At 35.7% G+C, this 17,980-nt stretch overlaps 1 protein-coding gene across 6 annotated transcripts in view; it reads right to left on the reverse strand.

The window, feature by feature from the left end:
- Positions 1 to 539: 539 nt before the first annotated feature.
- LOC131072609 (uncharacterized hydrolase YNR064C) overlaps positions 540 to 17,980 on the reverse strand; it is a 151,617-nt gene continuing 134,176 nt past the window's right edge. For 2 of the 6 annotated variants that reach the window (XM_058008826.2, XM_058008827.2), the window contains exons 12-13: positions 3,848 to 4,000; positions 540 to 746 (exon numbers count right to left, since the gene is read on the reverse strand). In XM_058008826.2, the coding sequence (XP_057864809.1) occupies positions 669 to 746; positions 3,848 to 4,000 (231 nt within the window). In that variant the 3' untranslated portion in view covers positions 540 to 668. The remainder of the gene's footprint in view (positions 747 to 3,847; positions 4,001 to 17,980) is intronic. The other 4 variants (XM_058008829.2, XM_058008830.2, XR_009112730.2 and 1 more) reach the window with 3 other exon arrangements.

Consider the following 17,980-nt stretch of genomic DNA (forward strand, 5'->3'; position numbering starts at 1 on the left):
AACTTGATTATGGTTCAAAGACCTAAGATGACAATGATTTGTGAAGCTATGTGCCCAAGACAAGATCATGTCTAGATGACATGATTTCACCCTAAGAAAAGTTAGGCCTTCAATACCAATATAATATGTTCACCTAATGCATACCTAGAGGAAAACTAGGTGGTGCTAAGGAGCACCCTTGAGAACCTATTATGCAAGAGTTGACGTACAAAACATACTCATGAGCTAAACCTTGTATCAAGTAAATGATTGTAAATGAGAAATTGAGTGAGGCAATGGATGTGCAAATAGATGCCACTATACAAGATCATTAATATCTATCTGAAGTCCAATACAAGCAAATGAGTGATTGTGTTGAGATATTTTTCGGCTTCATTAAATCTCTGTGTGCGTGAGTGTATGCGTGCCTGCGCGGATGCGCGTGTGCGTGTGCGTGTGTGGGTGTGGGTTTGGGTGTGCACTTAATAATATCTTGTTGAATTGATTAATAATAGGGTAGAGGAACCATAAAACGTCCTTTGAAATATCAAAACATTGAAGAGTTCAAAACCAGAAAGTTTATTAAAAAATCATTACTAATATATATATATCAATTAATTTTAAATGTTTAGAATCAATGAAATAAAATATAACATGTTTCAATCTTTTAATAAATGAATGCTAAAATTCTACATTCTCCCTTTCAGTACTTTTCTAATAACTTCGCCAACTTCTTCACCATAATCTTCTTGGGCATGATGTCCAGCCTATTTTCAAAAGACATTGATTGGAAAAAGTCAATAATTTTAACCTTATATTAAAAAAATATTTTCATAAACAAAACCAAGTTTTAAAATAATTTAACACATTTTTTTCCAAATATATTAGAAGACATGAAATGTAAAATTTTATGTTAATATCTATGATGTCCCTTTTATAAGCGTACACAATTGACAAAGACCCTTATTTTAATTCTCATAGGATAATTAAGATATGCTAAGGGAAATTAATTAACTAAATTAAATTATCTATATAAAGTCATCAAATGGCATATTTAATTAATTATTTTATTAAGTTCGATAATTAAATTAAAAAGTGACTTATTTTTCAGGCCCAAAATGTAAAGTTAAATTAATGTCACTTATAAACATAAATAAAAAAGTTGTACAAAATAATATTTTATTATTTCTAAAATATGTTTAAAAGGAGGAATGAGGAGAGAAAGCTCTCATCATAGGCATTTTATCATACCTTAATTTATTGAAAAGATTGAATTTGGTTCATTTTTCAATTAAAGGACAAAAACCCTTTTGGTATAGTTGATTAACAATTATACTTTATTGATAGGACAAATTAAATGAGATTTCTTTAATCTAACTTTTTAGTTAAAATATTAAAAACATATTTTTTAAGGTTGCTATAGTACTTGCTACAATACTTACTGTTGTTTTTTATATTAAAGGCAACAAAACAAGGATGGTGTCCCTAAAATACAAAAACCAATAGCCGCATATTAACAACATATTAATCGCAAGCTACGAGGATAAAAAAAAAAAAGACAAGCCATAAAGGCACTTCCACAAAATTAACAAACAATTAGACATGCAGAAAGGAAAAACCTATCTAACCAACAAACCAAACCTAGGTCAAGGAGGGGCAGAGGCTCTCGAACCATGGCAGAGAGGGGAAGACTTCCCCTTCCACCTGCGACGAACAACAGTCCAAGTGATACTGTCATTAGGACCATCGAGAGAGAGATCTCCCTAGATGGGCCCATCAGGGGTTACAAGCAGGAATAAACATCTTTTTGATATGTAATCACCCTTGGAAGGCACTACTTATGTGTTTGATAATCTTCTAAGGTGAATATTAGAATTTGCCAAATGTATGATGTTGTAATAAAAGATGCATAAGATATTAGTTGTATAATACATATCAATTTCTACAACTATTGTATCTTGGCATTGAGTACTAGCAAAGATTCTGTTGACAAATTGTCAATGAAAGGTTGATGCATATTGACTATTTGTTAAAATATCTATGAATTTTTCAATCCCTACAAATGTTTGTGAATATGCCCATGACAATAAAAGATGGTTAAATTGTTTCTAACCACTAACTTTGGAAATGCTGATTGGTTCAATGTTCCATCAATTGTTTGATAGATTGTCTAAGAGTGGGCAATAAAAAAAAAGATTGCAAGTTTGTTGAAATGTTTTGATTGGAGTATTACATTCACTAGAATAATATTTTACAAATAAACACCATCAATAGCTTTGGCCCTTTTATTTTTGCCAGAATAGTTTGTTGTATCTACATACTTGACATTTAATTCAAAATTTTATCATATTTTGTATGCTAACTAATTGCCTTTTTCACAAAATATAGTTTTTTTTAAAGGAAGCTCATTTATCGTACCGCAAGCAAAAACCAATGCACATGTTTCATTACACATTATTATGAATAACGTGAATTTATTCCTTGCACATTACTTTTTAATTAAAAAAATTATGTTTTAATATTTTTTTTTATGAAATTATTTTTCCATTTAAAATAATTTTAATATTTGAAAATGATGTATGGCTTGTTTAATGTATTAAAGCTTTTATAAATAAATTAAAAAAGGTTCTTACTATGCTGGTGAAGCTGAATGTTTCTCAATAAACCCACCGAAAATTAAGCCTCACTAGATTCAAGTATCCTATTGTCATAAGAGATGAGGCTAGGATTGTGCCTTGGATCATTTTGAGAAAGTAGATACCAAGTCCTTGACTCTTTACTAGAGAGATAATGGCTTAGATTTGTGCTTCCAAATCAAATTACAAATATGATCTAGTTTGAAATTAAACCCTTGATAATATTTTTTTTTTTCTCAGTATTGTTCTCTTGGCAATTTTATATAGATCTAACCATATTAAATTCTTAAATTAAATTCCTTACAAGGCAACACAATATCTCAAATAGTATACCATCATTTAAAATAATTTTGAAAGAAATATTAACAAGCTGCATGCTCCACAAAAATGTATAATTTTAAGAATACATTAAAACTAAGGCCATGCCAAATTTACCTTAAATATATAGCACCTGTGAGATGCATTTTAAAGATGTTATATTGTAAATACTAAATAGAAAATATAAATATATGTTTTTTTTTTTTTTAATGCATTCAAGTGTCACATACACGTCAAACTAAATGTTTAGTTTTTATTGACAAATGTTTTTACATCCATATGTGTGTATAACACGCCTTCGGCATAATAACAAAATGACATAAATCATCCAACGTAAAATATTATTTTATTATTTGAATCAAAATATTTCACAAATCTACCTTTCTCTATTAGATGCTTCAAACTACTTCAATGCATAGAACATAATTTTTTTCTTGAACAATATAGAGAGCTTGTATAAAGAATTTGAATGATTATATGTTTCAACTTGTTATAATTGACAAACATTTTGGATTTTTCAATAAAAATTTCTTGAGTTGCTAATCTAAAATTATAGAGCAAGATTCATAACCAACTACTACTAATTAATCTTTATTGACATCCCAACCCACTTTACTGCATAATAAATTAGTATTAACCACTAGCATCAATATAAACTATCTAACATCTAATTTATGAACTATAACATAAAATGTGACTGTTCACAAAGAATAAAATAGAAAGCTAAAAGGCCCTATTATCTAATGTTTTCCTATACATCACCTAAACACATTTAGGTACAAATACATTTTGCAAACATAAGTAATCATATATCAAATGCAATAGGTTATGAGAAAAAATATTCTAAAAAGTTAAAAAAATGTGAAGAGATATTAAGAAATTAAAAACACAAGAAGTTCAAGCATAGAAAATACCTTACGTAGTTGTATTAGTTCATGATTTGTACTTTTCATATATTTTTCAACACCATCATAGTTTAACCATCTATCTCTCATCCCCCAGATTATTGTTGTCGAGACTTTCCATTCTTTGCTTGCCAAAATTGATCTCAATTCATTAATCAACTCCTACATGTTATAAATTTCAATATTCAAAATTTCAGCTACAAATCAAAGTTTAAAACAAAGTTAAATTGTTTAGAGGGATTTTTATAATATAAAGAAGTTTTACAGATCTCATAACATTGACATCCAAGTGAATAGATTGCCACATAAATTATCATTTTATTTATTTTTGGTCGATAATAAGATTATTATTTTAATTAGAATATATATGAAAGAAATACATAGACGTAAAAACCGGGCACCATTCACAACTCCATACATCTAAAACAACCCATGAGTCCAGTAGCTCATAAAACAACCACCAAAAAACTATCTTAACCACCCTTATAGTCAAAATATGTCTTTCCAACCAGAGAGATCTTCCCTAAACCAAAAAGGACTATATTTAGTCCATCATTTACAACTGATACAGAACAAAAACCTTTACAAACATTTGTAAAAGAGATTAACAATATCCCTTATGATAAACAACATGTCTTAGAACCATCTTGAACTATAAGCTTTAATTTGCAAAAAAGTCAACTTCAAAATTCAAAAATGTAGATTGAAACAAAAAACCTTCGTCGTCCTACCTTTGTTTGCAATTTTCAGGTGTTATGTCGCTCTCTAGAAACCTTCATCTCTCAAGCTCCACCATCATTCCTAGCATCTCGACACATCCTACCCTTGTTCCTCGATCGACCTCACCTCGAAACCGCTCTTGGCCATGCACGCATTAATTCATTCTCCTCCTGCTCATGGCGTCGAATGATTGTTTTAAGCTCTTCCCAGGCCCTTGCAATTTCCAATTCATAAGCATCTTTATCCACCTTGCCCTCCCCACTTACAAAGGGAACAATTCCAAACTTCACCGCTTCATCACTATCTTCAATCCCCTCAGAGATATCCGACCCTACCCTTGGGATTGCCCACTCTAATATGGAATTCAGATCTTCAAGCATCTCCTCCTCAAAGAGTGAAGTTGCAACCCATTTGACCACGTCGGTGTCTTCACCTAGCTCTAGGCCCCAAGCTATTATCATGGAAATTATATCCAAATTTACTCTCCATTGTCGTTTATTCTCCATAAACATATTTCCCAAAACCCCTAAAGCAGCATTCACCACCTCCTCTTCCTTGAATTTGAGAAGCCCCTGCATTCTCTCCTTGCTCACTTGCCCTTTGAAACCCTTTTGTTGCTTCTTGGTGTTAACTGTGAAATTAGCCTCCATAGCTACTCCTTCTCTCCAAGCTTATCACTCCTCTACTCTGTTATGCGGATAAAGCTTCTATGTGAAGCAAAAAAACCGCAACACCTTGCCTTTAAGCAAGGTTATGGGACAATTCTCATCAAAGAAATAATTACAAATCTGCAGGTCACACATAAAGTATCTGGGACTTATCACATCATCGTCCTCCCTCGCAAATAAAAAACTCTTCAACATCCTTCCACATGCCCAAAATCCATCCACATATTAATTTATGAATAATGAGATCCAAATCAAGCCTTCAAACTCACACGACATCCCTCATTAAAGAGTCATCCAGACTATCACCATCGTCTTCTAATGATGCCATCATTTATTACAAGTTGTCCATTCAACTGTTCAATATGAGAGCACCAAACTTCCTATAAACCCAACTAGATTGTCGGGGTTTTATCACAAGTGGCCTCTATGTGAGAAGATGTACCTATTTTTGAAAAACCCGACTAACTAAAACTTCCCCAAAACTAAAGCCAACTTTCCTAGGAATAATCATTGCTTCTCGGCCTTTAAAAGAAACCACAATAACATCCTTAAACTAAAAAATCCTGACAATTGCTAAGTCTACTTTTAAATTAGGAAGGCATTCAAAATCCTATAGTCTCAATTCCCCCTCCTGATCAAAGCTGAGAACCCATTTTGAAAGAATATTTGCCTCCTTGTTTCACTCTTCTTATGTGACTCACTTGAAATTGCTCAAAGTGTTTCAGCTCATCTAAGATCAAAGAGATATAGCCCTGTAAGTGCCCACACATTTATAACCCCATTTTTAATGGCTTGAATTATGACCAATGATTCCCCTTCTAAATATATATTTCTAACACCTGCATTAATAGCTATCCTGATTGCTATAAGCGTTGCATTGGCTTCAACCTCATTATTAGTTCCAGATTTAATTTTCATGGCTCCACATTTGACAATCTCACTCTTCTCATTTCTGATAACAAATCCCACCCCAGAGGGTCTGAGGTTAAATTTAGCTGCCCCATCAAAGTTAACCTTATGCCAACCTATGACAGGGGGTTCCCAATCTACATTTAACTAATCTTGTTTACTAGAATTCTTCATTGTCTAAACCCCATGTCTAATCTTGATGCTTGGCCACATCTTATGAATACTTTCATCCTCCAAAGTGAATGGCAAAGAAACCGAATGAGGTTGAGAGGCTGCAGTCCCAACTACTTCCTCAATTGACAAATTTATTCTATCATGTAACCTCCTATCCTCCTCCCACTTGTCCACGAAAATTCTGTGGTTTCCCTCTTTCCATATTTCCCATATTATTAATGAAGGGCTTGAAATCCATATACTTGATAATGATGATTTCCTTGTAGGAATTGGCCAACTTTCAAACACCCCTTTAAGAGTATTTTACAATGGGCCACACCAATTCAATTTTTCTTTCAGATTAGCCCAGTACCTTGAAACAACTTCACACTGTAAACGAAGGTGATCTACAGATTCTTCAACTCTCCCACACATCACACACTTGGATGGGCCAACAAAACCAATACGTTTCTTTCTCTCCTCGATCAAAATCCTAACTTTAATAGTTGACCAAGCGAAAACACCCGGAAGACAGTTCTTATTCCAAAAAAGATCCTCAGCCTTCGAAACCTCAATATCCCTCCCTTCCAAAACCTGATAACCCAATTTTACTGAATATTGACCATCCCGAGCCCCACACCAAATAACTCGGTCCTCATTACTAGTGAAAAGCAAGTTCCACTGATCTAGCACCTCCTTTAAAACATTTTGTTGTTGTTCTGAAAACCCTGTAGCTGCGAAATCCTTCCAGACCCATTTAACCCCACGAGTCATTTCCTTAGTCATCACATAATCCCTAACTCTATCCCCCCAAAGGGGCACTAGGTGTTCTCTGAGCCCCTGCAGTCCATCTATCTCTTTCAAAGTTGTCAAACCTGACCAAGAATCCTCCCAAAATTAAGCTTTTTCTCTATTACCAATCTACCATGAGATATGATCAGTGATAACCCTCCTGCAACTAACAATGAAATTCCATATAGTTGACCCTTTAGGCGGGTTTCAGATTGTGAAAACTCTATGATCTTCCAAGGAGTCTAAGTACTTTTCTCTCATTACTCTGACCCAGAGCTGATTTGGATTGGAATAGAGGTTCCAAGCCAATTTGGCTCCCAAGGCGTCATTCATCAAATGCTAGTCTCTTAAGCTAGCCCCACCCTTGTTCTTGGATTTACAAAGTTTTATCCCAAGATAGTAACGAGATTTTGTCCTGCTCATTAGCTCCATTCCAAAAAAATTCCTCATTCGATGGTTAATAATTTTAATGACCTTACTTGGAATCGTCAAGCACATCATAGAGTAGATCGAAATGGTAGAAATAACAGACCTTAACATTAAAATCCTTCCAGATGAAGTAAGCCACCTACTTTTCCATCCATCCATTTTATTAAAGCAGTCGTCCACAAGACTCTTCCATAAATCTGATTTGCTGGTGCCACCCAAAAAACGAATCCCAAGATATTTGCCAAGCAAATTACCAATTCTCATGCCAAGAATCCTACATATATCCCTCTGTTTTACTGGATCGGTATTGAAAAAGAAGATTTCTGATTTATGCCAATTAATTCTTTGTTGCGAGGCCTGTTCATAATCATCTAAGGTCTATTTTGTCACTCTAGCTTCCCGATCGAAAGCCTCTCCAGCTAGGAATGTATCATTAATGAATTATAAATGGGTAAGGGGCTCAACACCATCAGTAATTTTAATACCCTTCCAAACACCTTCACCACCTTTCTTTGAGATCAACCTTCCAAGCACCTCTACCATGATGATGAAAAGGAATGGGGATAATGGATCCCCTTGTCGAATCCCCTTCTTCGATTCAAAGAATCCCTGGAGACTTCCATTAACAAGAACAAAGAAGCGTGGGGAGCTAATGCAACTTCTCACCCAAGATATCCAATCATTTGAGAACCCAAATCTAGACAACACCTGTAGTAGAAAGCCCCTATTAACATCATCATACGCTTTCTTAATGTCAACTTTTACCATCATTTTTTTTTTCTGTTTTTGCCAATCTAATGGAGCGAACAACCTCATGAGCGAGAATTATGCCTTCATAAATGGATCTCCCTGGGGCAAAGTCACTTTGTTCATTAGAGATCACCAAATCTAAAACCACTTTGAGCCTATTAGATATGACCTTTGAAATTATCTTGTATATTGTGTTACACAAGGATATTGGTATGAAATCATCAAATGAATTATTGTCGTCTTCTTGGGGATTAAGAAAATAAAAGTGTTATTAAAATCCTTTAGAATAAACCCCCCTCTTCTTGACTCGTCCACAATATCCACAATATCCACAACCAAAAGGTTCCAAAACTTTTGATAGAATAAAGTTGAAAACCTTCGGGTCTCGGAGATTTATCCGCCCCAAGACTGAAAATCGCATGCCTCACTTCCTCTTGTGAAATAGGCTCCATTAGCATTTTATTGTGATCTTCCTTAACACATGAGTGGATGACATCCAAAATAGGATGTGGAGCATCAACATGTCCCTCCCCTCCATTATATATATTTGAGAAGAATCTCACAACCTTCATGTTTATCTGATCAACCTCTAAGAGAAAATCACCATTCTCATTCTTGATTGAGAAAATCTTGTTACGAGTCCTCCCGACTTTGACCGAAGTGTGAAAGAATTTTGTAGTTCTATCACCATCTTTGAGCCATGTCTCCCTTGATTTCTATAACTTATTTAAAACCTTCTCTTTACCATAGGCTACTTCATCCATACCCTGAGAAATGATCTGCTCATGCAACTCTTTTAACTCTCCTTCTAACCTTAGCTTCTCGCAAAAATATTTCTAAAGGACTCTATTTAACCTTTTGATTTGTTCTTTTAGAAATTGAAGCTTTTTGAAAAAAATGAACGCTATGTTACCCGTTACATCAGGAGCTTGACGCCACCAATATTCCACACAGGTTCTAAAGTTGTTATCTCTCAACCACATTGCCTCAAACTTGAAAGGACATCTATTTGGAGTTGAATCATCTTGTATTCTGAGACAAATCGAGTACTGATCTGATCCTGTAATAGGAAGAATCTCAGCTATACAAGTACAATGTGTATCAAACCAATCACTGGTGATGAAAAAACGGTCAAGCCATTCAGCTATGTTTAAAAAACCACTCCTATTGGTCCAGGTAAAGTCTCCCAATCTGAAAGGAAGCTCGATCAGACCATTGTCCAGCACAAAGGCACTGAAATCCTTGTGACTTTGACCATTCCAACCTATCCCCCCCATTTTATCTAACGAGCGAAGAAGAGCATTGGAATCTTCACCAATTATAAACAAATTTTCCTCATCCCGTTTCAATATGATCGAAGGTCACTCCATAACTTTTTCTTTTGATCATAATTATTAGGGCCATAAACATTAAAAACTTATAAACTTGTGTGCTGCTGTATTGAGAAAAAATTTAATAGCTGCCACCATTTGTCTTGACTAACCACTTCAACCTCTACAACCGAGCCCCTCCATAAGACAACCAAACCCCCCGAGGCTCTCTGAGCTTCAACTAGATGACAGTTCCAACTCGGGAATCTCCTAGCAAATGAGTCAATGTCTTCCACTTTGATTTTGGTTTCTTGTATCAAAACTAAGTCTGGCCTCGCTTGATCAAGACATCTCTTGATCGGGCAAATCTTGTCAGGGGCATTGCAGCCCCTGACATTCCACGATATAGCTCTCATTGCTTCTGGGAAGAGGCATAACATCTTCCCGATCTCAATTTGCTTTGACCAGCAACATTGCCCACCATTTGTAGCCAATCCCTATTGGATTTAGCTCCCTGCTTCCCCTTCTCTCCAATCTTGACTTTGTCTTGGAGGGAGGGTGTTTGTTCCAAGGTTCTTTTCTTCGATTCCCTTGCACATGCTAGCAATCCCAGATCATCCTCCTCCTCTCGAGCATACATAGAAATATCCTCCATATCTGAATCTGAAGAGTTACCAACACTATCCTGCATACCCTCAAAAGAACTTTCCGGATTTCTAATTGGAGAAATCTGTATATCCTTAAAAATCAGTTCTTCCTCTGCCATATCAGTAACATCTATCTGTGGATTCTGCTCTAAAACTCTAAAAATCTGATCTTGTGAAGAATTTTGAGTCATTTTATTTGAAACCATCCTTAATGATGGAATCTGGGGTGCCTCTACAATGGGTCTATCATATGCTTCCTTATTTTCCTTGTTTGAACCCTCAAGCTTTGGTCCCTCACTGGCCATCTTTAAAGTTTCATTCTTTTCTACCAGGATTTCATTATATACAGACTCTCTCTCCAAATTCCTATCATCTCCCAATATTTCTGAATCAAAGATCTTCTCCCATCCTTGAAGACGTGCCTCATACTCTGAGAATCTCTTGTCCATATCAGAATCCATAGTTCTATTATTGTCTTTCTCAGGTTCTGAACTTGACAAGTAAGTGTCACAATCAAAGATTTCATCTATAATACTGTTTTGGACACCACCCCCGAGACTAAATATGCCAGAATTGTCCCTATCAGAGTTCCCTTTAAAAGAATGTAGCACTTCCCAATCTATCTCGTTCCATTGCTTCTCCCATTGATGACCTTCTGAGATTCTTATGATCTCTTCAACTAAACGACTTTGAGTTGTTTGTTTACATGTGTCCCCTTCTTTGCACATTCCACTAGGGTGAGCTACAACCTTACACTTCGAACAAGATTCCAATTCCTCTTCAAACATTAGCTTTTTCTTTTGATCCTGATTTAATTTCAATAATATCAAGGAGAATGTGAATCGTTTGCCAGTTAACACATATTCTTGTCAATAGCTTCCTTCACTATTACACCTATCCTCTTTAGGGTTTCCAAATCCTTATATTCCTGAGGTAAATCAGGAAGTTTTAACCAAATCGAAACTATGTTAGTAAACTCTTCTAGAGGATTGAAATAAAAAACCCTTACACTCCATAAAAAAAGGTTCGTTATTGAGGATCCAATCTCTATCATGCATCAAGGGACATATTACCAAAAAAACACCATTTGCTATTGTTTTAAGCTCTATATTCTCACTCCATTGATCATTACACTAAGAGCAGATTTTGGAGAAGGCAGGCCAAATGCCCCCCCACTTCATAAAAAAAGCCTTATCTTGGAGAAAACGGATTGACTAACTCCATTCTATATTGCCAATCTCCAGAGAAACAACCCGACTATATTCAGAGTTAGGGTTTACCTCTAGAACCTTTCTCGCTTCCATCGAGGGTTTAGGGCACCAAGATTTCTATTGCACAGATTTAAAATCCACTCTTGGACCATTCTGAATAGCTCGATATCCTTCAAACCTAAACCCCTGTCGTGCCCAAGAAGGCCTGTAATCCAATTCGCTCTTCCTTTTTCCAGCTATTAGGGTTCATCGGAGCCTTCCATGACCAATTCGATTGATTGTTGCCATATTTGGAATCACTAAGTTAAGATCTATTGAATCTTCTGTTTAATGAGCATCTATAGTCTGCTCCATGTCTGTAACGAAAACCTTCATGTAGCCTGAAACCAAGCCACAAACATTCTCCGCCATTTTTACGAGAATGCAAAAATTGCCACAAAAATTATCATTAATTCACTAGTAATTGATTATATTTGTATCAACCATTGGAGTTTAAAATTCATAAAGATTTATCCAACAATATAGTTGTACGAGGGGCAACCTGTTTAAAACACCATTTTGTAAAATGTCATAAACAAAACCTTTCTACAATCACTTGCTGTAATCAAGTTATTATAAATTTATGTATCGTGTCACATTATTAACCATAACAAAAAGGTAATCTATAGACATAAGGTATTCCATTGTACCGGATTTAAGCAAAAGATAATCGAATGGAGCCAAGGTGGCCTTATGGACTAGGCTTTGCAATGGCTGACCTTACTACAAGACACATTACTAAGCTGATGTAATATAGCAGTAGTAACCGTTGAGCGTCTTTGACTTCAAGAAACTTTGGAACCAAACTAACATACCTATAATATTTTGAATTTTCAACAATCTTGTCCATAGTTCCTGAGAACAATGGTTCTAAATATCTTGTCCTTCAAATCATCATTCACACCAAAGAGACACTCAACATTGACTTTTACATTTGACAAGACATAATTGGTTAGATCTTTCAATGATTTACACCACTTACCTCCGCAATAATATAGAATTTCTCTATCATGGTCTGTCATGAATGGATGGTAACAAGAAGATAGCTTGAGGCTATACCAAAGTCGATTTGTTAACAATCAATTACACAACCAATACAAACAACATAATAAATACTTAGTAAAATTTAAACACTAGGGGGAGTTTCGATTTCAATAACTTGTGGAAATAGATTCAAAACAATTGTATAGAGGAATCACTCAAACTTCTGTGTGTTTTGAAATCAAATACACTCTATACTTTCTTTCCATGACCCATTTTAGAAATCAAGATTAGTATTACCCACTCTGCATATTATTAACTTCCTATTATAATCTTATTTTTTTCTTTTTTCTTTTTTGGAGTAGACTATCCACCCTAACATTATAAATCTCTTGCTTATGTTCTTTTATGTTAAAAATGGATGAGCCAACATAGATAAAATGAAATCAAGTCATTGCAGCAAATAAAGATAAAACTAAAATATAAAATTTGTATTGATTCAATCAGATTATTTTAGGTTGATCTACATTGACTTTAATAGCCTTATTTTCTAATTACAGAATAAATTCTCACCCAACTAACTAACCTATCAGAAAAAATTATTATGTGTGAACCTTAATTTCCTCACAACCCTCCCTTAAGGTTTACATTATGAAAAAAAGAAAAACATGAAGAAAACTATATCAACATCAAATTAAACTTCTTTTGTCTAGGGAAATGTCTTGATTATAGAATTCTTCATTAGTATCAACCCAAACTTATCCATCTAGGCAAATGTCTTGATTATCCAACACTACATCAACATCAACCCAAACTCCTTATGTCTAGGCAAATGTTCTAGTTATCCAACCCTGCATTAGAATCAACCCAAACTCCTCATGTCTAGGCAAATGCTTTGATTATCCAACCAACAGTCAACTATCCATAGTCAATTTGTGTATTCAACTGTCCACATACCAATATCAATTCACCAAGCTTGTGGATTCAACAAACCAATAACAACTTACCAAGTTTGTGGATTCAACCATAGTTGGACTACTTATCATCCACTCAATGAGTAGACAAAAACTTGCAAGTTTTTAGGCCTAGCGAGTAAACTCCCATTTACTTGCCTAGAAACTCGCCCGTGTTTTTCCCAAAATCTTGCAGAGTTTTTGGTGAGTTCTTAGCAAAAACTCAATGGGTCCGCATGATGAGTTTGCCAAAAACTCGTGCGCGCAGCTGTAAAAGGGCAACGATGTCAAAAAGTATGTTTTAATTTCTTCTTTTGGGGGGTTTTGTTTTGCTGCCCAAGAAGAAAAACAACCTCCCAAGCCTCTCCAACGTGATTTGCATCAATTTTAGTTGATTAGAAACGGATTTGGGGTAGATTTGAAGTGGATTTTGAAGCAAAATCGGATTCCCAAGTAGATTTTCTGACTTTTTTTCTATGTTTTTTTAAAACATTTTACTTCATTTTTGTTGCATCTAGGTTAATAGAAAATCAACAATGGCCTTTCCTAAGTACTCTAAATTGATTTAGAGTCCAATGAACAAGATTTAACACCATTTTTTGACAGTTTTTACTAATTATTTCATTGTTTTTTCAAGAATATCTAGTTTTCAAAAAAAAATCAAACCCTAACACTTGGCAAAACTTGGCAAGTCTATGCCAGAAACTCGCGCATGCAGCTGTAAACGAGAAGCAACATCAAAAAGTGTGTTTTGATTTCATTTTTTTGGTTCTATTTTGCTGCTCAAGAGGAAAACCAGCATATTGAAATTTGCATCACTTATTACTAGATAAGGAAGGATACATTACAATCTATTAGAACATAGCCCATCCATATAAGGCTCACTAATTAAGCACTTTGCTAAGCCAATTAAAGTTATTCTTGATATAAGTCTTACATAGCAATATTTCCATTATACAATTCCAAACAAGACCATAAGAACTATAAGCATAATTTCTTGAACAATTTGCAAATTTACAAGTGGTTCCACAAGGGCTATTACAGTGGTATTAGAGTTTGAGAATTGCTAGCCTTTGAAGGTATGAGTGAAAGGGAGAGAAGATATTATAACAGGGAGATAAGAAGATAGTAGACACCTGCCTAGACCCCTGAAGGTGACACAACTTCTGATATCTTGGGTATCCACCAAGGATTACAAACTGTATGAATCAATTCATGGCAAAACAACAAACCACTAAATAGCGAATGGTACAATTGTTTTACATGTCGACTCAAACCATGATAAATACAAGTAACAACCACAATAATAATAATAACCAACGTGGCAATAATGGAGACAACGATGGAAATTAAGACAATTCAATCAACAACAAAACTCCAAATTAATGTGCTCCTACGACCAATTCTAGACCTAGAGTGGAACATCAAAAAGGCAATGAACCTACATTGATAGACTTACAAGATCAGTTCGGCCAAGATTGGATTAATGGAGAGTTGCAAACAGATATGTCCCTCAGAGACTACATGGACATAAGAATGAGGCACTTCCCCAACAGGGGTAATAGAGACCATCCATATGATCTAAGCAGGAATTTTGGTAAACTTAATTTGTCATACTTTGAAGGTTTGGGAAAGGCCACAACACATGCTTGAGTTCAAAGGTTGACTCATGCTTCTAGCTTAATCCAATGTCGGAGGACAATGCAATCAAATATGTTGCCCTACATCTGGACAAGGTGGCTCATGAATGGTGGCACCATGGCATGATGACCATAGGCCATGAACATGTTACTTCATATGTGGTGGAGTTCACACAAAAGCTAATAGAAAGGTTTGACAACAGGGATCCTAAGATCCATTTTAAAGAAATGGCACAATTAATGCAATGGGGAACCCATTGATGAATATATCGCGGACTTCCAAAGACTCTATGTATTGTTTACCGACATTTCCAAAACGAGATTGGTGGTTCTATTTATGGATGGCCTGATGGACCCTCTAAGGGGTTGAGATATGGATGGCCTAATGGACCCTCTAAGGGGTTGAGTCAAAGCTCTAAACCCTCTCCAAGAAGCAGTTAAGCAAGCTACATATATGGATTCAACTACAATAAAGAACAAAATTTCATCCAAATGGTCATGATTTCAAAAGGACAAAGTGAAACAAACTTCCCAAAAGGAATTGCCAAAGACGAACAAAATGGATGAAGAAACTAGACAAGAACTAAGACAGAGATCCCAAGCTCCATTTTAAAGATATGGCACAATTAATGCAATGGGGAACCCATTGATGAATATATAGCGGACTTCCAAAGACTTTATCTATTGTTTACCGACATTTCCAAAAGGAGATTGGTGGTTCTATTTATGGATGGCCTAATGGACCCTCTAAGGGGTTGAGTCAAAGCTCTCAACTCTCTTCAAGAAGCAGTTAAGCAAGCTACGGATATGGATTCAACTACAATAAAGAACAAAATTCCATCCACATGGCCAATTATTTCAAAAGGACAAAGTGAAACAAACTTACCAAACGGAATGGCCAAAGACGAACAAAATGGATGAAGAAACTTTGTTTGCCATGCAAAGAACCTTGAGGAACGAGGGCATAGGTGTCTCGGCAAGGGGAAAGTTCATTATATCAAGGTTGTACCCAATAGTGACGAAGAAAACGAATCTGATCTAAGCAGCGAGCAAGATGAAATGGAGGACTAACCACCAAAGGTAAAAGAGCACCCATCTAAAGAAACAAATGGTGGTACAATTACTACTAGGACCGAAACTCCAAGATTTAACTCATTTCAAGTTTGCGGTGTATTGCAAGGACAAAAGATAATAGTGGTGATTGATAGCAGAGCTACTAATAGCTTTATTGATTTAGCCTTGTGTGGAGGCGGGAAAAGCGAGACTGGGTAACTAGGACCAAATCCCACTTTTGCCAACACTTTGGGAATACGAAAGAGCTTAGGGAGATAGATCACTTTGGCTACTTCTTGTGAGAAAGAGAGAGCCAAGGATCACCTCTTATGGTTTCTAATCCTCTTGTTGCAAATGATGAGAAAAACTAGGGTTTGAATGATCAAATGAAATTGAAATTACACAAACTTGCATATTTGAAACTGAGATACTCAGCATGAAAGGGGGGAGATTCTGGATGTGTACCTGATGTTGCAAATTGAACAAAACTGACCTGGACCAGGGTGCCACACCATAGTCCTGTTTCTGCAGACAAGAGGCTGCAACTGAGACACTACAAACTGGAGGTCCTGAGTCAGCAACTTGTCAAACTTGACTGCAAAATAGAGGGACCAGGGCGCCACGCCCCTATCCTTGACAAATTTCTGCACTTTTGAGACTTCTGAATGGTTTGGATGCCTTTTCCAGATCTGAAACTGCCTCTGGATGCCTATTTTTGCACCTGCAGCTGAAAAGGGAAGGTTTGGGTGGCTATAAGGGGTTTTGCCTTAGTCAAACCCCTGTGTTGGTGATTTCCACCTCTACAAATAGCCGATAACGTACTGAAAATGTGTGTGCTAGAACCTTGTGTGTATGCAAGATCATAAATGACAAGAAACTAGAGCTACCCTACACATGAGAGTAAACCCTAAATGTAAATGTGAATGTAAATGACAATCCTTGAAACCAAATATACTAAATGATCTAAAGCATGAATGTAAATATGCAAATTGATGTAAAGAAGCTCATATAAAGACATTAAAATAACATGAAATCATGCCAATCCCCAAGGGAGAGATATTGCCACTAGATCTCTTATTATTCTTCAATGTCTTCAAGGCTCCTAATTGATGATGAATGCTTGACAAATGCTTGATGAATGTTGTTGAAGACTCCACATAGGTTTCTCTTTCACTACATAGAAGGCTCATTATACTTGCTTCGTTGAAAACTCCCTTAGATTAGATAGATCTTAGTTGCCTTCAAATGAAGAAAGAGGGCTTTTATGTATGAAACCCTAGATCTTAATTTTGACTTAATTTCGTCTTTAGGCCGACCTAAGAATTGAATTTCCCATCAATCTTTTGGGGTTAAGCATTATAATATCATAGAATTGTGCTACCGAAATTTCAGGAAAAAAGTCGAGGACCATGTACACTCCCGCCACGGTCCAACCAACTTTTCACCAATTTTTCAGGGTCGTTAGATATTATGATATTAGAGTGAATCCCAAAGTTACAACTGATTTCGAGGTGTTTTGATATGCGAAATTGGCCCTTAAAGGTCGAAATAGGACATAATTAGGGTTTATGATTAAATGATTTATTGGAGGAATAAAATAAAAAGGGGCACACTTAGGGTAAAGGGGCCAATTTTATAATGTGTGAAGTGATAAAATATGACTTTAGATTTAATTAAATTGATTAATTAAATGCTTAAAGGGAAATTAGAAATGCAAGATGCAAGACACACTAAGGTGGGTGTTAACCTAAGTGTGAAATTGTACCACCCTAGCAAGGGTGTACAATTTACGACATTACACCTTGGTCGCCAAAAAGCGACTTCAAATAGTTGGGCATGAAGGGTTTAGTGTGATGGTGGCAAACTGCTACCAAATATCTTGTTCAA

Source organism: Cryptomeria japonica, chromosome 10 (assembly GCF_030272615.1).
Source record: "Cryptomeria japonica chromosome 10, Sugi_1.0, whole genome shotgun sequence".
Lineage (NCBI taxonomy): Eukaryota > Viridiplantae > Streptophyta > Pinopsida > Cupressales > Cupressaceae > Cryptomeria > Cryptomeria japonica.